Below are 25725 nucleotides of genomic sequence, written 5' to 3'. Positions count from 1 at the left end.
ACTTATTCTCCTTTATATTCTAAACTGCTGTGAACTAGAAATGTAAAAAAAACCAAAACATTCCCAGATCTGGGATATGGCCAAGCCACTGCTGCATTATAAAAGTTAATGATAAGAATATTTATTGACAATGATACACATTCTGGAGAAGAGTGCACACGCTGAGGAAAGAATCAAAATAAATATATTTTTTACTCCATGTTACAGAGGATATAATTAAACTGTAGGAATGAGTTGAGTGAGACTTGCATTTCTGTGTGTCTCTGCCTCCTGGTGTAATGTGTGTGTGTTTGTGAAAGGCCCGTGGTGATGTGAGTTTTTTATAGTAAAGTAGCTTGGTATAGCCAGGAGTGTTAGCTCTGGGGTACTGGGTTGCCATACAGTTGCATCAGGCTTCACAAATGACAACCCCCGACTCTCTATGGGACTGTGTAATCTAAACCGGTATACGACTGTCACTGTAAAGAAAAGCAGTCTTTATATAACCCAGATTACAGAGCACAGTTTCCATGCTTCAAATGACTGTAGGATATCTTCTTTTTTCAAAGTTTTCCACTGCTGCAAGGCAAATTTAATTGCATATTCTGTTAAGTTTAATGTCATGTATGTAATTGAAGGGGGCAGAAGTTTAAAGCATAATAACACATACACACACAATAAAAAAAGCAGCAATACATCTTTGGTCACTGAACAATTCCACTTTTGCTGTTTTCATAATGGTGGTTTTAGCTCATTAACTACAAATCGTGTGTACTTTTGTGATCGTCTACATTTTTCCCAACCATACTGTTTTAATAGTTCTTATCTGCATCGGCATTATAACACAAAAGTGTGGCAGACTAAATGTTCACTGCGATGGTGCGTAGTGATAGTGTTCTGAAATACAAGCGGAGAGGTAGGAAATCAATCTAAAAACGTATGGCGTGCTTTCAAGAACATTTAGTATCTGTGATTTGTGGTTAATAGGTTGAATCATGTTAAGCCGCAAGTGCAGTCCTTTAACTAATCACACACACCACAATTTCAGCTTTGTTTATGGGCCTTTTGTTCCCAAGCTTATGTAACCTTTTTTTCCAACTTTCTGAATCTTTTTAAAATAACCAAGAGTAGTTTAAAGAATTTCATTTTTAGCATCAGTTAAATTATTTTACACATTTCCCCACTGTATGAAAGCACATCACCAGACTCGAATTTGTCTGACAAAGTCCCCTTTCACAGCAGCCACAAGTGAATGACATGATGTGTACAGCTGCCACCCGTGTGTCACTGCCGGTATCAATGCGTCTTTTGTCTGCATGTCCTAGTTGTCTAGTTTTGGAGGAGAGAAGTTGACTTATGAGGCTTTTCATTTGTTTTCACCCTGGTGGTGTTGTTCTCTGCAGCTCTATAACACAGATCTCTTTGTCCTGAAAAAGGCATCAGCAATCTTAACATCCTTATGACATAGGACGCTTACACACACACATATATAATACAGTGATCATACAACCAGTAACCACACACACACACACACACACACACACACACGCCAACACACACATCTTCAGCTTATTGTGAGCTATAGCGATAAATGAGGTAGATCCTTTCCACTCTGGCCAACGCGGAGGTGTCATCCGTGATGCCAAGGCTGAAATCAATGAGAACATAATACAACAGTGAAGCAGAGAGGAGGGTCTGTACCCCCATGCTCATTTGCCAGTAAACGAAATCTGTCCAAAGAGACGGAGGAGGGCAGTATCTTAAAATACTCCCTTTCTTTTGTTGTATAATCAAAATGGAAAACAAACGCAAATCTCCCACTTGCCAGTCCAAGCTTCTGCTTCAGCATCAAAGGCTCATTTCTCTAAGGCATTTAGTTTAGATTCCTGAACCAGTGGTATCCTGCTTGAATATCCAAACCACCTGTCAGAGGTTCAGGCTGTTCTCTCACTGGGTTTGTTTATTTGTGTGCGAACTTGAGTTAAATTGCCTGCACCCTTTCATGAACCCATTTTGATATACATAGGAAAATTGTAAAATGTACAGTGTAGGAGACAGATGGACTGCAGGAGTGTGATCACCTGTACCAGCCAAAGAAAAGTAGAAAAGACCACCAACTTTTATGAGAGAGGTAAATTACGAATCAATTGTAAATAATTCATAAATTAACTAATCAGTGGGACAGCATTATTCATCAATGATGTACATGTTCCTAAAGAAAATTATATAAACACAGTCCCGATATCAATACATTTCATCTGATTTCATCTACCAATTGAAATTTTAGACTCAATACTAAGGGGAATCCCAACCTTTCAGAACCTAAGAATGGCTGCCAGCTATCACATAACTGTCATTTTTGACAGAGACTTTTCTTTAGTCCAGTGGAGCAAAATGAACTGTTTTGCTAACAAAAGTTGATTTGATAAATTACAACATAGTGAAGTGCAAGTAAGAGCTTGTTGTTTCTGTTTTAAGCTAAGTGATCACAAGAAACATCAGCACTCATATCGTTAATTACGCAATCGTGTAATGCCATGATTTTACGCTACTACTTCTAAACTTCTAATTGTACTCAGTTTAGCTTTGGAATCTTTTTTTAGTCTAAGTTGTTTGTTTGATGCACTTCAGTACAACACAAGAAATATACAAGCACTGTGTTTAAGGTTAACCCTGTAGCTCAGCAACTTCTTGTCTGTTACAAAGTTAGTGCATCATGATCGATTTTGAAAGTAAGTTTTTTAGCCATAACACATGCTGTCTATCATGACTGGGCAATTTCAGCATATGATTCTGTCTCTATCATCTCAACACCTATCCAATGTCAGCAGTTGGGTGGTTGATTTAATTGCAAAGGTCTCAACAACCACCACAGCTTCTGAGCTTTAGTCAACATCACCACCTGTTTTAGTGTATGCTGTGGGGAGTGATAGGGTTAAGATGCTAAACATTAACTATTCTGCTGCGCAGTATAAATAAACTTTCCTATGGGAGTATTGATTTTGTTCTGAATATGCCCAAACAGCACTACAGTTTGACTGGAACCACTCGAAGACCACATCATTTAGGTGGATTCGGGCATATGGCATTATGGAAATCTTCTGAAAGCTCTGAGGGGTGACACATATGTTTTCCATGGAAGCTGTTTATTACAATTTAAGTTGTTTTGCACATTTTGTGTGCCTAGTATGGCATTGAAATGTAGAAGACAAATTAGTTTTTTATTGTCAGTCACCTTACCACAGTGCTCTCTCACGACTTAAACCACTTAAACGCTAAGCATACTGTGTACTTTACTTCTAAAGTCAAAGATACAACCTTATTAGAAGTAAGCATCAACTGCCAGTGTGAAAGTTAACTGCAGCAGCTACACTCAGGAGCCAAGTGAACTTGTAGAAATGGACCCAGACCTGTGGGACACAAAGCATGACTGGCTTTACCTTAAAATAAAGGCCATCCATTGAGAGCAGATGAAAGTCACACTGTTGCTATTTAGAAAGGACTTGCTGATTGATTGAAAAGCAAACCAAAAAGGGTGACCCACGCATGGTCTAGTCACAATGCTGCATTATCTGCTGTCCCATTCATCTGTTAGGACCGGTTGGCTGTGGCTTTCCAAGTGAGCCATTATCATGGCCTGTAACCACACACCGCTGCCACCATCAGCATCCCTCCCCCCTTTTAGTGTCAGCTTTCCTCTTCAGTGTAAAGCTATTAGAGATTGTATGTGCTGCTGTGTGTGGTTTGTATGTGTGCCATCTAATGGACTATCTATGACAGCAACAAATTAGAGATACAGACCAATCCCCCTCACACTTGACGCCAAAACAACTGTTGTCTGGGTGCGCCAGAAGAGATGAAGGGCTGGATGTATTTTTCTCGCTGCATATATAAGTATGTGTTTGTGTGGAGGCAGAAAAGTGTGCACATGCCAGCTTTGCAGTCTTTCAGTGGCAGAGGTTTTGAAGGTGCACCATGCCAGAGGGGGGAGGGCCACCAAGGTGCTGATTCCAGGGCTTTTAAAGGCTCAGCCCAGGCTGTTCTGTTCAGGCACCTGGGAGAACACCTGCCATGGCCATTAGTGAGCAGGCAAGCGTACAGGAATGAATGCGTAGGCAATCAGTGGAGAATGAAAGTGAGAGGGAGGGAGAGGAGACGGACTAGGAGGTAGGCAGCAGCCCGGAGAATGAAAGGCAGAGAAGATAACAGGAAGAAAACGAAGTAGAAACAGAAGCAGTGATCACAAGAACAACATTAAAAATCATACATACAGAACCAAAATGAAGACAAATGAGAAAGAAAAGAGGGGTGGATCTGAGAGAGAGCATGAGGGAGGTGACAAGCTTTCAGTCTGCTCCAGCTCAGAGTTTTCTCTCTGGAGGAGTAGTGAGCCTCACTGTCTCTGTGGAGTCATACAGAATAGTTTCCCCAGTGTGCAGTATCTGGACTGGACATGTCCAAGGAGAGCTTTCAAAGCCTTCAGAGATAATGTTTCTTACACATACTAACTTCCCACTGGTGTTTTTGTAGCAAAAAAATGGACTTTGGCAAAGTATCCGGAGATTTTCAATGAATAAGTAATATGAACATTTCCCTGCTGCCTGATAAAGACATCTATGTACAAAGACGAGATGATAAAATGGACATGAACAAAGGAAGCAAGCAAACAAAGATGCACTGTGAACAAAATTCTCTCTGATTAATTGAGCATAACTCAAATGATGCTTTAGTGATTTTGCACAGTTTGGCAGAATGGTATTGGATATGAAATATTGTTTTTTAGCTGGTGTTGGATTTTATTCTTGTAATTCTGTCAGTTATGGAGCTTAACGTTACCTCAGGCAGAGTACCACAGTCACACTTGCCGCTATCACATGACACTTCTCCCTGTCTACTCTATTGATACCTTTATGCCACAGCCTTATTGGTGTTTGTGTCTGTGTCAACAAGTTAAAATCTTCCACCTACAGAACTTAGTGTAGTTGTGTGTTCATACTGTTTTCTTTTGCAATAACGGATTATTACTGGCATTTCAGGTGTATTCACGTAGGTTTTTTTTTTTCAGATTAAGTAGCTTAGCACTTTTGGCTAAATGGCTGGCTCTGTTTGAACCACTTTTCTTCCCCCCATTAAACTTTATTTTAGTGGTGTTCTGAGATTTCAGCAATTACCTCGTAAGTGCCATGCTATCAAAACAGATAGATAATGATGGCCAAAACAAAAAAAAGGACCAAGTTATAATAGACCAGAAATATCTCTTACAGTTGTGTTTTCTAATATATTTTATATACATTTTATACTGGAAAAATTCCTTCAAGTTGTATTTTTTTATTGTATTTATTGTATTATTTATTGTTTTGTTATTGCGTTAAGATTATAATATGTGCGCAAACACACTTCACATACACCATGACCCACCCAGCTACCTCACTGTGGGACTGCTCAGCCATCCTACTCCTGCAGAGCAGAGTCTCAGATGCTGCTGCATATTCTTAGAGTTTGGCGTCTCTATTCGCCACCCTCCTTGTCTTTTCATTTTTAAACTCTTCTTTCTCTCGGCCTTCTTTTTTTTTTTTTGTGGGATGTAGTGCTGGTATTACTGCTGGTGGTGCATCTAACTGCAATCCACCCACATGCTCTGTCCTAGCAGCACCCACTGACAGAGCTCTCTGTTGTGCTGGTCGGCCTGATCTCAGCTGCAATCAGAACAGCAGGAGGAAGATGGTGGGATGTGTGTGTGTGTGTGTGTGTGTGTGTGTGTGTGGTGGGAGATAAAACAGAGGAGTGGGAGGTATAGAGGAGCTCAAGTATCCGATGGGTGGGAGAGGAAAAGGAGAGCTGAAGCAAGAGCCCAGTTTCTGTAATCTGTCTCTTCGCATTGGGATGCAGATCTGCCAGATGTGTTATGAGCAATTCCACTGCTGTCAAGATTCAAAATAAAGAAATAACAGCAACTTTTGATGAGCAAACTTTTCATGTGTCTGAGATGGGAATGAATGCACGCCGGTCTCCCTTTTGCTTATGACTTTTTCCTTTTCTCTCACCTTCTTTTGTAGTTTTAAAGTGATAGAACACAACACAAGCGGAGCCCTGTTTAGATGGCTCCTTCTTTCTTCCGCATGTTGCAAGGTATTAACAGGAGATAGAATATTGATTTGTCTCTTGCTAACATATTTGTACAAGACCACGGAGCTACAGAATTGTACATATTATATTTGTGTTTGGCTGTGTTGCTTTTTTTTCTGGGTATTTGTGAGTCACAGTAGTCAGAGTTGCCCTTGTCAGTTTGTGTCAGATGCTCTGTAGTTTTTTTTTTCTTTTGTCTGGCATGCCAAGAAATCACACACTGCAGCTCAAAGCTCATTCCTTACATATTTACAGATGCATTCACATAATTAGTGTAACTATGATGTGGTTGCACATAAATTATCTCTCCCGCTTTCTGGCTTTCTTGGCTTTCTTCGTTTTTCACATGCACTCACAGATGTGCAGTTATTTGACGAGGTCAAGGCATCAAAGGCCCAAGCGTTAATCTTATGTGAGAAGACTGTGAAGAATGTAACTCGTGGTATCAGCCTCTGAGTCAGTACGGGTCACAGATGTACTGGCTTTTCACTGAGCTTAAGGACCAGCATTGACAGAAATGTGAATTGAAATAAGGAAAGAGTGAATATAAGAATGGGAAGGAGAAATATGCTGGAGTGAAAAGGATATATTTAAATATTCGGCCCTTTGGTGACATTTTTGTAGTAAGTGAATTCATGCATTTTTTACTTTGCTAACTAAAAGAACAGCATGTTCTGTAAACTGAAAAGCACAATAGGAGGTGCAAAGATCATAATATCATAGGTTTAAAGGAATACTCATGGAATAGAAAGATATAAGCCAATTCCTTAAGTTTTTAGTACCAAACTCTAACCCCCTGCAGGATTGAGATGTTCGTCTGAAAAGTTTGTCGCTTGCTGAGGCAGAATAGCTGCAGTCAGCTTGGATTCACAGCAGTTAGTTGGATGGATTCCAGCGGTGACAAAGCCTTATGCCAAAAAAATAATGTATTAAAATGTCCATATATCTCAAACCACTTCTGCAGCATAACCTTTTTCTCAGCTGTTCATACGCTCAGTGAACACCCATATTTTTTTTATCAAAATATGGCTAAATATGCAGTTTTTGTTTGTTGCTGTGTGTTGAGCGTAGTTACCTGTTTATTTTTGTTGCATGTGACAAATTTTACTTAGAAACGACAGGCAGCGTTTGATACTCAAAACACAGGTATTCTTTTAAGTATTCCTTTAAAAAGTTGCCCTGTGATTAAAATGTATTAAAAACAAGCAGAGAAACTTTTGGAATTAATTTAAAATGTAGCAAACTCCGGTGCAATTCAATTAGAAAGGAAACTATAACTGGATGAGCTGAACTGAATAAAGCAGCAAATATAAATACAACATAGATTAAAAACATAAAGTAGAATCAGACTAAACAAATACAACATACATGTAAGAGAAATAGAAAGATGAACTGAAGAAAAAATATCTTGTTATTAAGACAAAACATTGTGAGGAAAACTATAAAATACGAACTCATTCAAAATCAAGATCTTGCAAGAAACTGACCTCACATTAAGCAAGGTGTCAACAGTTGAATCAAGTGGATAGTTAAATGTACGCTTTTAATATTTTAATGACAGCAGCAGGAGTAAATACAATTAGTTTAGCAATGCGTGCAAGTGTGGAGAAATAAAGGGAGGAGGTGGGAGGGGGAGGAGAGAGGTCTTTGTCAGTCCATCAGATAATCCCTCCATAGATAAGACAGCAGCAACATGGAGGTGGAATGTAAACACCATATTACCGTCTGGATCTCCGTATATCTGTCTGCCTCAACCCACCCCTCCACTACCCCCGCTCTTACTTATTTTCTGTATCGCTTCCTCCACCATTGCGTATTCTATAAATCCCATCTACTGAAAAAAATCACAAGGCCACTATCTGTGACATTTCTCCTCAGGAGAACATTATATTTGCTCCTGATGTGGAACAGCTGTTGCATTTCTATCAGGTTTATTCCTCCATTGAATCTTTTTCTCTGTGCCCATTCATTGTGCCGCTCCGCTAGTTTTGCATTGTATGAAACAATCAGGTTGTACATCAATATGCAGACCTTTACGCCACACAGTATTATATGCATTTAAACGATAATGGACCTACATGCCATTGCAAAGCTGCTCGTTCATCGTTGACGCGGTGGGAGAGGACTGGAAAAAATGTGCGGGACCAGTGAAAAAAGTTCAGCTTGACTTTTGATTTTTGTCTCTTTATGCTCCAAAACACACACGTCCTCTCTCTGATCCCGTAGGTGTGCTGCTGTTGAATTGCAGTGATCCATGTGGCAGAGCTCAGTCGAGCATTTCCTCCTGATTGGTTTGCCCTTTTTGTAAATGCATGTGGGGTAAAGGGCTGTGGAAAGGGACTTTTTCTGTGATTTCACTTTTCACAAAAATACAGTTCTTTGTTATATCCAATTTCATCTGCCATTAACCCTGATATGAATGGACCCAAAGTGAGGTCTTGCTTTTTTAAGACTTACTTGTTCTTGAGGTCACCTCTGTTTAGCTGTGTCCTTATTTTCCAAGTGGGAGACATTTCTTTTTGTTTGTTGTTACTTTTCTTGTTGAGAACATGTCAGAAGTTCTGAGACGGGAGTGGCCCCCTGTGTGTTTGGGGCATGGGATTTGTCATTGACATGGTGTTTGTTTTTGGGGTTGTGTGAGTTGAGCAGTGGTCTCCGGCTCCCACAGCCAGCTGATGATGAGCAGCCCCCAGGTGGCTGTCCTGCTGTGCGACATGATGGTCAGCCTTTAAAGACCTCTTTACCAGATGCAAGACTGGGATACAGGCTGACAGTGGCACTCAATCAAAATTGCACTGCGGTGTTCCACTGTAATCTGTGTCTTTAACGTTCAGAAAAGCAGAGGTGAAAGTAATAAGTTGTCTTTTTGTTACTCTTACTCAGTCTTCTCTGTGCAGTACCTTTTTTGATATATCGTATGGTTAGTAATGTAACTTTTTCTTGGCTATGCTTTGTGTATCTAATGTGTGTACTTTATTCGTCTGGTTCAACAACATCCTGCAACATAGAAACAATAGTTTTAACAAATAGTTTCTTCCAACTAAGGAATATATCCAAATTAAGAACACTGGTGTCAAAGGGTGAGTTGGAGATGATCATTCATGGTTTTATTTCCTCTCGTTTAGATTACTGTAACAGTCTTTTTACTTGTTTGAGCAAGAAGGAGCTTTACCGTCTCCAGGCTGTTCAGAACTCTGCTGCAAGGCTTTTAACTCACATTAACAGAAGAGCGCACATCACACCTGTTTTAGCAGCACTTCACTGGTTACCAGTCCAGTATAGAATTCAATTTAAAATCCTGGTTCTTACTTTTAGAGCCCTGCACGGTCAAGTTCCTCCCTACATCTCTGAGTTGATACAGCTTCATACCCGTAGTTTGAGGTCATCAGGTCAGAGGTTGTTAGTGGTTCCCTACACTTATTTTAAAACCAGAGGGGATCGATCATTTCAAGTAGTGGCACCTAGGCTGTGGAACGCTTTGCCTTCCTTTCCATGTTGTTTGAATTCTGTTGATTCTTTTAAAAAACAACTGAAGACGCTGCTATTCAAGCAGGCTTTTAGTTAGTTTTTATTTTATATAAAAATTGGGATATTGATTTCAACAGATTCTGCTTCTTTACAGGAAAAACACTGGTTGTTTACAACACATGTCTGTTTTCACAGTGCTTAAGCCATCATTCTGGATGGCAATGATCACATTTTTCTCACTTACTTAAATGCAGCACATTTTGCTGGTTAGAAAATTAACAGTAGTGGTGGTCAGATGATCTGACACGCCAAAAATAAATCAAACCAAATCGTTTAAAACCGAAACGAAACATTAAATCTCTGTGACTGTTGAAATCATTCTTTGCAATGAAACCTGACAGTAACATGAAGAAGAACGAGTAGGTCCGCCAAAAGAACAGCTGGTTTGTTGTTTGGTCCCAGCATGTATTGTTTCCCTGTGGTGGATCAAGGTCAGGAGAGCAGAGCTCATCTGAAGGGTCACAAAGTCAAGTGTCACTGTTTGCTCCTTTAAACAGGAAATGCCTTGTGCAAACGTCCCAGTACACCAGAAGAGAAATAAATGCATCTGTTAGTGTAGGTGTTTATGTTGGACACTGATTTGTCGGAACAGGAGGAATTGGCATTTGGTAATGATGACACATTGACCTTTTCTCAGGGATATACTACATATATATATATATATATGCTTGCCGTTTATATATTTATATTATTTCCCATCTACATAATACATGTCATATACAGCTACAGTCCTCACAGTGCTGAAGGGCAGAGTGGATTTATGGAGAAAGCAGTGGATCAAAAGGAATGAAAGGCCACAGGATGGACTTTAAGCTGACCCTCTCAGATATTCATCCCCTTGATTCACCCACAGTATCAAACTCCTCTTTCTTGCCTTGAGTTTGATGAGTCATGGCTGATTTCATTCACACTCTTCATTAATTTCTGTGCTGCAATTTGGCTGGAGATTTAATTATTGATGTGGTCTTTGTCAGAATGGAGGGATAATCTGTGAGCTACAGAGCTGAGAGCAAGAGGAGGTTACTGGTCGCCCTGTAATTAGCTGCAGCTTGGCCAGCAGGCTGGAGATGAACGATCTCTAATGGCATACAGAATGTCGGGCAGTGGTATCTGCATGTATACATAAGGCTCATCATTGTTTTTAGACTTTACAAAGTGGTTTTGGCATGGATGTATGTCCCCATATGCCAGAAGGTTGTTGTGTGGCTGCTGATTAATTTCATAAAGCAATATAGTCATTCTATACTTGCAAACATATTTACGCAATACATAAGTGCACAGAGTAGTACTAAAGAGTAGGGTTATTTACTAGAGCTTAACTTATATATCACCCAGGCTGATATATCAGCCAATATTAGTTTATTTTTTTCTGTAAAATTTCTTGCTTGCTCGTTCTTTATTTTAATATCAATTCTTTGAAGTCTAATTTAAGGACTTCTTATTAAAGTCTGCGTCCATGTTTTTTTTTGTGTTTATGAGAAAAAAAAATCTGCTGATGTATTATTTTCAGACTTTTGTTGGTCTCATAAATTCAGTGTCGGTCAGCTTATAACACAGACTAAATATAAATTGGAAAAATGAAATGAAACACAAGCTGCAAACTGAGACATCACACAGGATAAAAACACTAAGAGCACTGAATAACCCTTCCCCTAAATGCAGACGAAGACAGACAGAAGAAGAAGATATGTTGCCTCATTACTTCAGTTAAAAGTTGCACCTGAACACGCCACTACAGATTACAAAATTACATCCGATGGCAACCTGTTGACAGACATGCACCTTTATTCTGCACCTGCATGCGAGGAAATAACTAGTAAGTAGTCTGTATTTGTAATTCATAAAAAAAAAGAGAAAAACAAATAAACATGAGCACATTTTCATTACGCAATGAGTCGAGTTTGTTTAAAAAGTCTCACATTTGGAATACAATTAAGAAAATATTTGATTACAGTTTTAACAAATTGTATCCTGGCACCTGAAGTTTTGCTTTGCTGTAGTGTTGTCAGCCTGTGATCTTTGATGTGTGTACGAAGAAAAGGCATTTCATCATATTGATTTGGCCAAATGGCCACTGATAAGACAGCCAACATTGGATCTACAGACGGTGGTTGGCCACACAAGTGTCTGGTGACAACCTGTCTGCTTGGTGTGTCAGAGCCCAGAGAATCAAGAAAAAGCTGCTGATATGCAACTGCTGATATTGAGTCCCTCAATGTATAATTGTATAGTTTTTATATTGAAAATAAGCAGTGACAATTGTTTTTTTTTAGCCCACTGTAATATGTGCTTTAATACCATATTAGTGTGCACATTCATTTGTATTACCTGCATGTTTATCTGTTTGTGTGTGGGTGCATATTGTACAGTAAGTGTTTGAGGTAGAGAAGGAATAATCCACTGTGCTGGTTGGTTGGTCATAGACTGTCTGCTTTCACCTGTCAGCCTCCCTAATGTGGAATTACAGTGAGTGGGAGGAAGCAGCACGGTGAGTGGCAACCACATACAGGCTGTTACACAAACTGAACCATAAATGCATTCAACTTAACACTTTTACATCAGAGGAGGAGAAAGATGTTCCCAGCTGTGATCGCTTGAATCAGTTTTGTTGTAAAATACCCACCACTGTGACTATTAACATATTAATTCTCTTAAAAACCATCACTCAAAGAAGCATATTTCTACATTCCTTCCATATTTCTAATGATGTGTGAATATGTAATTAGAAGAATTAGAATAGGATTCATAACATTTAATTTTCTTTTTTTGTCTTGTTGCAGTCCTGAACAGCTCCACAATCCTTTATAAGGCACTCACATGGTTTACAACCTTCAACATTTGACAAGCTTTTTCATAGTTACCACAGAGGAGAGTAAGGCCATGTAAGAATTTTATAATTGCAATATTAACTTAATTTCACTTATTAAAAGTAGGGCTATGTATTGCAATTTCTTTTGTAATTACTGGACACACTGTTTATAGCACCAAGTATCAAATAATAGTTAACTGAAACTTAATTGTGTAAATTTATTCTGCCTTTGTTTTTACATTTATTTATTCTTGTAGAGCTGATGGGATGTTTTTGTCAAAATAATTTATTTGTAAAATGAAGCTTGTTTGATTAAAAAATTTTGTGTGTGTTAATACCAGTAATAGCAAAATAAAAGCTAACAAGAAAATAATGACATACCCAGGGTCCGCTGCCCTGTCTCCCTTTTATCTGTTCCTCTTGCCCCTGCACTTCTTGGAAATACCCAGGCCGTGTCATTTCCTGCCTGTCCACCACATGACTTCAGAATCTCCCACCCTCTCAGGTCACATGATCCTGCTTCTCTCAGTACACCTGTCCCTCATTCTCTCATCAAGCCCCAGTTTATATTTACTGGCCACTCTCTCAAACCCATTTGTCTATGGTGCTTCTTTACTTGCCAGTAGATTATATCTGTTTTTAGAACATATGTCTGGAAGGCTGATCATTGACACCGAGTCCCTTTGATTCAACCTGCTAAACCTGTCTGTATATGGATCCTCTTCCCTGAGCTTTGACAGAAGGCTATTGTTGGAAAATATTAGATACTGGTGTCATTATTTATATATATATATATATATATATATATATATATATATATATATATATATATATATAAAAATAAAGTACTTTTTCAGGTTTTCAAGCATCTCAGTGCATTAATGGTAGTGTTTTCTCAACAAAAGCATGCATACAAGTACTTTACCTATAATTAGCTGTGATTTTGATTAGTAAATATCTGACCAAAGACTATGTAGACAAACAAGAACACTGCTCAAGCATTTGATGCAAACTTGTTTGTTTTCAATAGCTGATGCTATGGACAAATGTCGGTGTCTGTAGCTGGGTATATATAACAAAAAGCAACATTTTGTAACAATACCCAGACTTCGTGTGAAACTGAATCATTTTCAAGAGGGAAGTCAGGCATATTTGTTGAACTGGACTCTATAATTTAAACTACACTGCATGGATACATAGTGTTTTAGGATGAAATAGTTGTCTAAATGCTGCTTTTCTCATTTGAAGACAGGATGACATGGTACAAGTTGTCAGGAGTGTTTGTTGCATTGTGTTCATGGCTGAATGACTATCTGCTGTTTGCTGTTCATCTCTCCCGCTGCTGTCTCTCTGTTGGTGTCTGCACCTAGCTGCATTTCCCAACAATGTGAACATTTTGTCAGGACTTTTAAAAATGGTGCAATGTCTGCTGAATTGCAGACCCACACAAACACACTGATCACTCACTCAGACTGCTTCACTCCATGTGAAGTACGTAGATGATGTAGTTGTCGGTCTGTATGTAGCTTTGACAACACTATCTGTGTTACTAACGTGGACCTATAGGTGTTTGTTTATGTCATTATGTATTTGGTTATTCATTCATTCGAGTTTTGTTGGACAATGACCTGTTCCCCATATAGTGGTGAAAATGGCATGAAAATTGCTTAATTCTTGGTTCTGATGCATTTTCATATCAGTTAGCTGAGTATTGTCATTGAAAATGTTTTCAGATTTACAATGACAGAAACTTAAAAAAAGGCATTCGTACTGGGATCGAGGCTACGCAGGCAATTTTTTTAAATTCTGGATCTGTGTCAAGGCTACGTCTGATGCTAGTGCCCCATTGTGCTTCATTAAACAGTGAAAGCTGACAGCGTTGTGAGTTTGCAAATGAACATGCAGCTCACAAAGTAAATTAACAGCAGTCAGCAGTTGTAAAAAAATAAAATCACAGCGAGGATTTGGAAATGAAAGAGGTGTGATCAGATGTTTTGTATCCGTTTGAGTGACATTTGGCATATGTAATGCACCTCTGAAGTTCTGCTGTTTTACAGTAGTTTAAGTCTGCAGTTTAGTATTGGTTGTGCTGTCTTGATGAAATCCTGTCCAAACTTTTCTGCCAAAACAGATCCATACTGATTTTCCCTTGATTGTATTGGATGACACTCTTAATGACACTCCATAGTCAGCATATTCCCCAAAAACACATTCCTCCAAGCAAAGCAGGCAGTTTTCTTCAGTAAAAACTGACTTTCAAGATCTTTGCGAAAATACCATTCTGTCCAAATGTTAGCCTCAGTTGGCCTGGAGTTACCAGCAACAGTGTTTCCCCTGTTAGCCAATAACTTGTGCTGCACACAATTATAATTTTTCTATGTCACTTGGAGTAGACTACTTGAAAGTTCTATGGTGAAAAATACAAATGTTTTCTGTTTTAGTTTTGCACTTTTAATCATATATAATTTTTTTGTGTGTGAAGAAACACGGCCAAACTTTAAAATCCAACACTCGTTACAGGAGATAAAGATAAGAAAATTTGGGTAAAGAAACAACATGGGACATATTAACAGCAGTTGATGATTTCTTAAAGCTGATTGCAACATAACATACACAATCAACAGTGAATTAAGCTGCAAATTCACAGTTTTGAGTTTCCCGTACCTGTAACAACTAAAGTTCTTCGCTCCTGTGTCGTTGGTGGAGTGTTTCTGCTTTGTGCCACCTGGGCACTGATTTGTGCCAAAATTGGTGATATTGTCTAGTTGTAAGTGTGTGTAAGTGTTGGGTGTGGGTTGTTGCTAAAAATAGCAGATTACGTAGATGGAGGGAACAAAGAAGATTACATGGGAATCGGGATCACATTGAGGAGTGAAGGGCTGGAAACAAGAGGGATGAATCAACAGTCTATACATGTAGAATGCTTTGAAGTAAGGACACCTTGAAGAGAACAGATAAAGTAGATGGATGATCTCTCTCTTGTAGCGAGGTGGTGGGTGAATATGCAGATTGTTTCCCCCATGTCTCAGTGGTGAGGTAACATTTAGAGGAAAAGCCTGCAGCGAACTATAGCAGGATGACTGAGGAATAAAACACGAGGAGCCTACAAGGAGGTAGTCTATAAGACACTGACGACATACATAATGTTTCCCCTTCCTATGAATATCTATGAAGTTTGCAATTTGCAAATGACCTGCTTACATGAATTATGTGTTTTTATGGCCCCAAGCATGTTGAGTAAATAAATATTTTGTCATACCTTTGGTCAGAATGTCTTTAAATGCTGTTCTGCAGCATTTAAATGATGTTCGCTTTACATATTAAGTAGCTTAATTGTTCATTTAGGCTATTATTCAGATTTGTAACTTCTTAAGTCCCACGTTAAAGACATAGTTTAATATTATTTTGTTAAAGTATGTTTTTCATACTTTTTCAGACTAAACTCACACCAGTAATGTCCAATGCCATTGTAGTGGTACACAGATCTTGACTTTAACAAGTGCCAGACAGCTCCTATTCAAGCAAGCATTGCTCCCCTGACACAATTATTTACAATATTTATGAGTTATAATTAGTTGTTACACATGATGTTAGCAGTGTGTCAGCAAGAGGCGGCCTTATCAACACAGTACCACATTTGAGGAAATGACCACATTTGCAGCCGCGGCTGCTCGCAAACTCTCTATACTTCATTAGTGTTTCCCGCTCCCCATCTCTCTTTTATTTTCACCCTATTTCTCTTTGTTTCTTGTAAAATAGAATTCATTTTCAATCCCAGACACCATTTTTCTGCAGCAGAAGTGATGAATCCTCTTTCCTGCTACTAATTGTATTTTTTAGCTATTTTATTTGCCTATAAAAAATTCATGTTTTCCCCCCTCTTCCCGCCTTTAAGATAGATGCCCCGGGCAAGATATTCGTATTGTGTCTAAGGAGTGGCAAAATTGGGAGAAATGGCGTGTCAAGCTAAAGTTTGGAGGGGGAATTGATGGCAGGGAGAGCACATGGTTGTTGGCCTTGCTAATAGATGGAAATTAACTCTAACATGCATTTCAGGCTAAAGGAACAAATAATAAACAGCCTCTGTGGCCTTGGGCCTATTCAAGCATGAAAAATGGCTGTAACTCGATGTTTAAGAGAGGCAGACGACTCTTTAATTGTCTCGTATTTTGTGCTTCAGGGACAGTGATTTAAATTACATTTCATATGTTGTTGTTTCTTTCTTGTTTCTTCCATAGTTATGCTTGATTTAAGTCTACAAAATCTAAAAATGTGATACTGATATTTGTACACATTTTTGACTGTTCTCACCAGGAAAAAAACTGTATTTGTTGTTTGTCCTAAACATCAACCTATAGTGATTTTTAGGACAGGCTAACAGCCGGTCAGCATAGCATAAAGACTAATTCCTTGCAAATGGCGAATTGTTGTTTCTACTGTTTTTGTACGGATTAAACAGGATATGAGCTGGTAGATGGATTTTGTTAACTTAGTTAGTTTGTTTGTCTGAACTAGAATTAAACTTAGTTTCAGTTGTCTTTGTAATTGTTTTTCACTTTGTAACATATTCATTAATTTGACAACACATGCGCAGCATTTCGAAAACACTGTGAATACACACTACACAACCAAATACATAAATTCACTGCAAATACACAGTGCGTTTGCCCTTGTTGGCCACCATATTTTTTGCTTAATTTATTTAATTTTGTTGCATATTTTCCATAACCCTAAATCAACTGAAGTCATGTTGCAACAGTGAGTGAACCTGCCCACTGGGCTGTTATTCCTTAATTACAAATGAACAATTATACAGCAAATGAGAACGCAGAATATATGAACATATTGTTTTCCCTCTTTATCTCTTACATTTGTTTTTTTTAGGATGGTTGTTAACAAGAATTTTTTTTTTGTGGAAAAAATAATCTGCATCCTGCCCACACATTATTATACAGGTTTAATTCATCCTGTTTATGGCAGGCAGGCCATTCAGGGTTTGGTACAGAGTGAAGGTATTTGAGGGAGAGGATGTTGAGGCGGAATTGGTATTCTCACCGGCTCTGTTTGAGTGTGGCTTTGTTCCAAAGTGGTGTGAAGAAGAAGAGATGGACAGAGAGAGGGGGAAGGGGAATGGGGTGCTTTCTGGTGAAGGTCAGCGGGTTAAGCCGATGGGGATCCTTGGAGACGGGGCCCTGCCGAAAAGATGGTAATACCGCAAGCCATGATTCATCGCAAAGGCATCCATCACCCTGTGTGAGTGTGTGTGTGTGTGTGTTTACAATGACGTCATCTACATCAGTCCCCAGACTGTCAGGAGCTGACAGGCAGGGGCTGTGGAGGAGCAGTGTTTTCGTTTCAACAGGCAGAGTGATGGACTGCCATTGTGGGGGCGGAGCTGCTCTCTGAATGGCAGGTGCCACGCTGTTTGCTGTGCTCATGGGAAGTGGATTTGAGTTTGTTTGCGTACTGTTTGGCTGCAGCACGAACAGCTTGACTAGACAGGCGAGCTCCTGCAGAGCACATTAGCTGCTTTTGATATTTTTATATCTTCGTCTACTTCATGTTCAGTGTCTTGAGCTCAAGTTTCATTTTAATCACAGTTTACATTATATACAGCTGCCCCCTGCTGCCATCTCTCTCCCTGCTACAGTCTGACGCAGGATAATTGAAGGGAGCGACTGTGCGAGACAGGGAGATGAGCTGTAACTATCAATATGGGCCAGAGCCTCTACCAACTGCGGGAGCTAAACATAGCTTTATAACACTAATGAATTTGTCTTTTACCTGTGTTTACATATGGTTATAGAGTTCAGACGTTTTGTAAGGTTTTTATGTTTAGCTTGGTTGAAACTGCTCTAATCATGTCTAATGTTGCTGCTGTCTCTCGGTCATGCCGCTTTGCTCTATACAACATAAGGAAAATCAGGCCCTACCTCACTCAGTACGCCACCCAGCTTCTGGTATAGGCCATGGTTATCTCTCGCATCGACTATTGCAATGCCCTCCTAGCAGGTCTCCCAGCTTGGGCAGTGAAACCCTTACAAATGGTTCAGAACGCAGCAGCACGTCTGGTTTTTGATCAGCCCAGACTGAAAGACTCATGTCACTCCATTACTCAGTGACCTCCACTGGCTCCCCGTGGCCTCCAGAATCAAATTCAAGTCAGTAATGCTTGCATACAGAGTGACTACTGGGTCTGCACCCATCTACCTAAACTCCATAATACAAACTTGCGTTCCTTCTCTGCCGCTACGCTCCTCCAACGAACGCCGCCTGGCTCTGCCATCCCTTCACACAAAGCAATCCCAGTCCCGGCTATTCTCATCTGTGACACCACGATGGTGGAACGAGCTACCACACGCCATCAGAGCAGGGGCGTCCCTCTCTAACTTCAAGAAGCTCTTGAAAACTCATCTCTTCCGAGAACACTTCCTCTTATAACACCTCTAACTCCTGTATTGATTGCACTTTTTTGTTTTGATTGCACTTTTTGTTAACTCTTACTTCCTTCCCTAGGTATCTACCCCATTGATGTGATATGTACTGTGAGCTCTTACTAGTACTTATTGCTCCTCTTACTAGTATGTATTGTCAGTTGTAGATCTGTATTTGATGCTCTGTTGATGCTTATATGTTGTTCCTCAAATGTAAGTCGCTTTGGATAAAAGCGTCTGCCAAATGAGTAAATGTAATCAATATTTAACAATCGATTAAATGATTGCATAATGGGTTGCTTGTAGTGACAGTCTCACAGAATTATCAGTGGGCTCTGCAGTTCCCCTCGGCTCTGAGTGTTTTAGTCTCCTTGTGTGCTGCCATGGTGCAGCTTGTTTCTCTGTCCACAGAGTGGCCAAAAAATTCTATTTACGGAGGTTAAAAGATGCATTCATTGATATTTTTTGACACTGGGGGTCAGAAGACCTCAAAACAAACTGGCACTCATGTAGTCCTGAAATATAATCATTGTATAATGGCTTATAAAGTTGTTTTGGCTAATATGCAGTTTGGAAAACCTATTTGTCAGCCTTTTTGTGCTGGGCAGGTAGTTTACAGTGGGTGAGTTATGTTATCTCAGAACAATGAAACTTGGCATCATAAATGTGCATGATTATTTCCTTTGCAGTGTTTTGGCAGCACAAACCATTCTGGCAGTGTGAACATTCAAAGAACATTCGCACACTCCTAAAAGTCTATAAATATACGCTTAGTAACTTAGTAGTAAATAAGCAATATAAGAAATCCCAGGACAATGTGCAGATGTTTGACTAGCTCATTAGGCGGTGGCTATTACTGTTCAGTCTGGTGGTTTCACTCATTAGCAAAAATGTATGCAAAAGCTAATCATCCAAAATCATGAACTTCAGGCATAGTTGATATAACCCATGATCTGTGAAATAAGAGATCTATTTATATACTTTAAACAAAAAAGAGCAATAAGTGAATTTTAACTCCACATTTTGTCCCCAGAAAGATTTTGGCAGTTCTCATTAAATGTGCTTATCCTGTTGTACATTTACATTTCTAAAAAGCCATATTCTCTGCACATCTATCAAAAAAAAAAAAAAAAAACGACGTGATTAACTCAAATCTATGTTTTCCCAGTAGGATTCCTCACTCAGTCTTGAGGCTATACAGTGTTAGTCCCTTCTGCTGAGGTTTAATTAAAGCAAAATCCAAAAAAGAGTGATATCACCGCAGGACAAATTCTCACCTAAAAAATGTGATTGTCCGTGACTGCATGTAGGAGCTACATAGTGAATCAGCCTTAGTTTTTACTCCCGAAGTTTACCGTTTGTTTGAGTCCTCCATTTGGCTCCTGGAATACTGACCCAGTTTAGTGGTGACTCTTGGTCGGCCTTAGTTGGCAGGCTCCACTGAATGTTGGGTCACAACTTTGTCCCAGTGGCCGACTGTCCCGGGAAAGCAATTCATAATATCCACATAATTATCTGCCATGCGTCCTCTTGTGCATGACAATAATCCCTTTGGTAGAGGAGAGAAAAATAAAAGCAAACAGACAGAAAGATAGACAGAGAGAATATTTTAATGTTATATAATAGCAGACTTTTACTTTAGACATTTAGGCAACCTTCCTACTTGGGCAGTGAGATCAGAGAAGAAGAGGAGATGGGGAGGATGAGTAAAATGAGGCCAATGACACACAACAGGGGGTCCTCTGGCACCTTGCACACATACAGTTCATGCCAAGAGAGGGACATCTCTCAGCCCTCTTAACGAGAGCCAGTGCGGCTCTGGTGGCCAAGCAGCATGTGTGTATTCACATGCATTAGTGTGTTTGCAGTGCAGTCGTGCAGTGCTGCTGCCTGCATCCATAATTAAGCCCAAGACACAGCCATCAACAGGAATATAATTGGCCGGTAGTAGTGAAGGGGGAATGGGGGGTGGGGAGGTGGAGGAGAGTGCTGCAAACTTTCTGAGATAGAGAGGGGGAAAAAAGAAGAAGATGGAGAGAAAGCCATTTACATGCTAATGCCGTCCACAGCCCTTCAACAGCTTTGTTGGGTACCTTGCCCGCTACCCCCGAATAAGCACTTGGCTGGCAAGCTGGTCTCTGTTTACACAATAAACAAACAGCAACGAGGTTAAAGTCTTTTCATGCATCTTTTTGTGCGTGCCTACAGTATTAGCAACAGTCAGTTGTTGCATAACTGTTTTGTAATGTCTGAAGGACTCAGTGATTGCTTTTCGGCCTCTTTGTCATGCCTGGCCTTTTTCTTGTTTTTGTTTCCTAGGCGACAGAATGGGCACCGGACGAGGAGACCCGGAGGTCCTGTCAGAGCAAAGGCAAAACAGAGGTAACCTCAATCCCGCCCCCAATTACAACACTTCGTGTCAGTGCTGCCTGGTTTACAGAGAGGCCATTTTGATATCTACTGGCTGTTGTGGCAAGGTCCTTATGGGCCTCATGGGAGTGCTCTGTACAGAACAGCTATTTCAGACCCTTCAATCAAGAGTTGTTTTTCTTGCAGTGAGGAGAGAGGGCAAATGGAAGGGAATGAAAATATAGAGAGCCTAGAGCAAGATGATACATAAAAGTACTTCCTTTCAAATATGATAACCAACACTGCGATCAGCTGTCTTATTTTCAGTATTTTGTGAGAACTGATGGCAACGTCATTTTTATCTCCCACAGCTCCTATAGAGCCAAGGGTGATGCCTAATACACAAGAGAGACAATCAATTCTCTGTGAAACCTGCATGCATCACTGCAATTGCCTCAGTTCTTTGCCACGACACAAAGCACCACTATTAAAATAAATGATACATAACAGAAAATGTTTCATTACCAATAAATCTATGTCACGCCTTTGTTAAAGCAGATTTGACTCTTTTCACTGAAACACATACTTGACTTACTGTAGAGCCTCTGTCGATGTCACAAATAGGCTTCCATTCAGTGGCAAACGAGTATTCTTATTTTTGAACAATGGACTTAGAAGAATGAAAGCTGCAGACACTGAATTGCTGTGGTTTTGGTTGCATGCAAGTCTGATACCAGAGGACTGGGTCCATTGTTCTTCTCAGCAACACATCAAAGAATATTTAGCCTGCCACCTTAGCTTTTCTCTGCTCCACTGTGACTTTCTGAAAGCTTTCTTCTTCACCCACTTCTCTGCAGATTGAATGTCAGAACTACATCAGAGTCCTGCTAGTGAACAAGACTGAGGTCATGACCTGCGGAACCAATGCTTTCCAGCCATTATGTATTAGCAGAGAGGTACAGATAAGTGTGTGTTTGTGTCTGTACTTTTGTTGAAATTCAGTGAAAACACTGTAGGCTTAATCCCTTTCTCTCCGTTGCTCCCTTTTTCTCTCCATCTCTGTATCGCCCTGTGTTTTCGCCCGTCACAGGTAGGCAACATGAGCAGTGTGCTGGAGCGCGTGAATGGTGTGGCACGCTGCCCATATGACCCTCGTCACAACTCCACGGCGGTGGTGACAGAGAGTGGAGAACTTTATGCTGCCACTGTCATCGACTTCTCTGGCCGTGACCCCGTCATATACCGCAGCCTGGGCGGCATGCCACCTCTCAGGACTGCACAGTACAACTCCAAATGGCTCAATGGTACAGTAGTAAAGCAAGAACTGCCACATATGATTTCTTTGACTCACACTGAAAAGCCAATTAATGATGGTTATTTTTTCAATAAATTGGTAAATAATTGGATTTATATCTAATATGGCAAATGTGTAAAATCAGCAAATCACAAGTTCCCAGGGGCCAGGGTGACACTTTCGGTGTGTGTTTTGCCGACCAACAGTCCAAAACAATTCAATTTACAATGATATAAAATACAGAAAAGCAGCTTGTCCTCATATTGGACATGCTCGAACCAGCAGATGCTTGGCATTTTTGCTCAGTAATAACAATTCATTTATCATTAAATTTGTAGATTTGTTTTTATTGCTTGACTAACGTTTTCATTGATTGACAAAGGTTTATTTTAGAGCTTTCAGTCCTGCAAAATTCGCAGAAATGCTAATAAAATGATCCATTTACTGGTTTGAGTTACAGCTTTGTTAAATGTTTCACAGAGTCAGTGTTTTCTCTTAGGCGTGAGAAATATAATCTAATAGAATTAGAAACCTTATCGGGTTTCCAAATAATCCTCACAAGGTTAAAATGTACGGTAAAGACTTGGGTCAAACTTTCTCTGAAAGTTTCTGCTGTTACTTTAAACATTGTCTTAGACCAGACTGGAGTGACAGATGTGCACTTTTGCTTCCAACACAATCACCTCTTTTGTTACAGACAGTATAGTAGATCACTCCGACAAGGTGTTTTGTTTTTGTTTTTTTTAAAAAGGATTACAAAGACTGTTTGGATTTGAAGTTATGTGTGCAGGTACAGGTTAGGCAAGGAATTGGTGGGATATTTGAAATGGCGGAGAACGAATGAAATGCTATCAATCCTACTGGTGTTGATGTCAATAATCTCCCTGCTGCTGACGCTATTCCTTTTCCTCTGAGCACGCCGCAGCAGAAATCCATTCACACACACCCTGACTCTAGCAGAAATGTAGATGGACCTTCCACCACCTTTGATATGCAGAAACAGTCGGATTACTGGATTCATGGAGGTATATAGAAAAGCGAGGAGGGAGGAGTTATTTTAGGCATCCATTGTTCTGGAGGTCAAATTAATTTTGAGAGAGAGAGAGAGAGAGAGACTTGGACCTAAGTTTCATCCTATGCTGATCATTAGTTGGTCAGGTTAATGTTACACTCTTTCCTTCTTCCCATTAGACAGGGTTTATTTACTTCCAACGCATGACACACATGGACACAGTTAGAGAGAGAAAGAGAGCAATTTCTTTCAGGAAATGAGACGAGGACAAAAAGGATTGGATTTTTTTTAATCAAATGTCAATGATACTGTGGCTGCAACTAATAAGCATTTTCATTAGCGACTAATTTATTGATTGTTTTCTCAATTAATCCATTAAACATTCATTCTATAAAATGCCCATCACCATTTCCCAAGTCCAATGTGACATCTTTAAATTGTATGTTTTGTCTGACTAAAAGCCCAAAGTTATTTAATTTACAATGATATGAAACTGATAAAATTTATCAATCACCAGAGATGTCAAATGCATTAATCAACAGAACTAAATGTAAAAACTAAGTATTTGCATTTGTCAGACCAGCTGTATTATGACGAGGTAGAAAGTAGGTTGTGAAAGATTTGGACTGCAGAGAGTTGGCCGGAATAAAGGAGAGGCAGGAATGGAGTAGTCTGTATGGGAAGATCGAATGCAAGCAAATATGGAAGGTGGGAGAGTGTGAAAATGTGTGGTGGTGAGAGAGCCGGGATGCGAGAGATGAGGATGAGAGAGAAGCGGAGAAGATAGACTGAGGAATCAGTGAGCGATGTAATTATTCCTCACGGCAGGGAGAGGGTGAAATTACAACACACAGCATGCTTCATACCACACAGCGACTCTGCCTGCATGTGCATGTGAGCGTGTGCTTGTATGTACGGTATATGTATTTAGACGGTATGCAAGCTGCAAGAATGTGTTTCCATGTGTGTCCTAGTTATGTGTGTGAGTTTGATAATGACACACACAAAGACGAGAGTGTGTGGGAGGGAAATAGATGAGTGGCAAAATAGATACTGTCCTCATCAGCATAATCGCAGCTGGCTGCACCCACAGTCATACACACATGTTGCACTCAACTCTGGCTATGTACACACACTTCTATGCCATCACATACAAAGCCTGCTTTGCTTCATGGCTTCTGTGAGGGTTATGGAGTTGTGTTCCCGGTGGATTTGGGGTGTGAATGAAAATCTCATTTCCAGCTCTAAGCCTCTCCAGTTCAGGAGAACCGAAGGCAGGGAGGGGGTTCTGGATCTAATCAATCTGTTCCCTTATTGGATTGGTAGCCTGCCAGGCACCGGCCAACTGTGTCCCATCATGCATCTGAATGACACAGGGAGCTATAGAGTCGCCTGTGAAATAATCTAAACAGTTTCTCTGCTTCTCTCAATCCCCCAAAGACTTTATATGGAACAACATATTCTTTTATATTTATATGTGGTTTGCTGCCACTCTCCGCTCAGCTTAAAAAAAAATAAAAAATTTAAAGTGTGTGTTTTGGCATATATAGTCAAAGAATTGTTCCCATATTTCATTTGTTTTTCCTACAATATCTACACTTGGCAAACAGAGCTTAGCTTTGGTTCAGCTAGAGCACTGAGGTTGCGGTCATCAGCTATTTAATTCATGCTTCAAAATGAGTGGCTCATTCATCAGCTGCTTGGCTACCAGCTGATATAGACTGACACTTCTCACTATTACTCTGCTGATCTCTTCCTGCCAGTGCCGTTTGCTGCTGTAGCTCCCTCCACCGAAGTAACCTCTTCATTATGTGCTAAGCCCTTGGTATTGTTGACACTACTTAGATTAATCTAGTTTTGTTTATCAAGATGAATTTGTTCTCCAGCAGAATCCTTGTCTCTTTTTTAAGAGCTCCCATAAAGAGGAGAGCTATTTGCAACAGATTTAACTGTAGAAGCATTAGTTATAATTGGTCAATTCCTTGACAGAAGTGTGTCTGACTAGAATGAAGAATGGTTAATTTTTTTTGTGTGGTAATGTTGTTCTGGCAACTCAAATTACTTGTTAGAGCTAGTGGAAGATTGTTTGAAAAAGTCAACACTGGCTTGAAAAATGTGGTGGGATGAGCTGACATTTTCAATAACAAAAAAAAACATTATATTTTCCTAACCTTCACCAAATGCTTTAGTAACT

The 25725-nt window shown here is 39.8% G+C and overlaps 1 protein-coding gene across 4 annotated transcripts in view; it reads left to right on the top strand.

Annotated features, from left to right (window-relative positions):
• Positions 1–25725, top strand: part of sema5ba (sema domain, seven thrombospondin repeats (type 1 and type 1-like), transmembrane domain (TM) and short cytoplasmic domain, (semaphorin) 5Ba) — a 167453-nt gene that overhangs the window by 88196 nt on the left and 53532 nt on the right. For all 4 annotated transcript variants that reach the window (XM_038721085.1, XM_038721084.1, XM_038721083.1 and 1 more), the window contains 3 exons: positions 21196–21258; positions 22083–22181; positions 22316–22529. In XM_038721085.1, the coding sequence (XP_038577013.1) occupies positions 21196–21258; positions 22083–22181; positions 22316–22529 (376 nt within the window). The remainder of the gene's footprint in view (positions 1–21195; positions 21259–22082; positions 22182–22315; positions 22530–25725) is intronic.

The sequence above is a fragment of the Micropterus salmoides genome, unplaced genomic scaffold, assembly GCF_014851395.1.
Source record: "Micropterus salmoides isolate LMB-PRFRI ecotype aquatic unplaced genomic scaffold, ASM1485139v1 Ms_hic_scaffold_15, whole genome shotgun sequence".
NCBI lineage: Eukaryota > Metazoa > Chordata > Actinopteri > Centrarchiformes > Centrarchidae > Micropterus > Micropterus salmoides.
The sequence above is the reverse complement of the archived record's forward strand: the minus strand, read 5'-3'. Positions and strand labels throughout refer to the sequence as shown.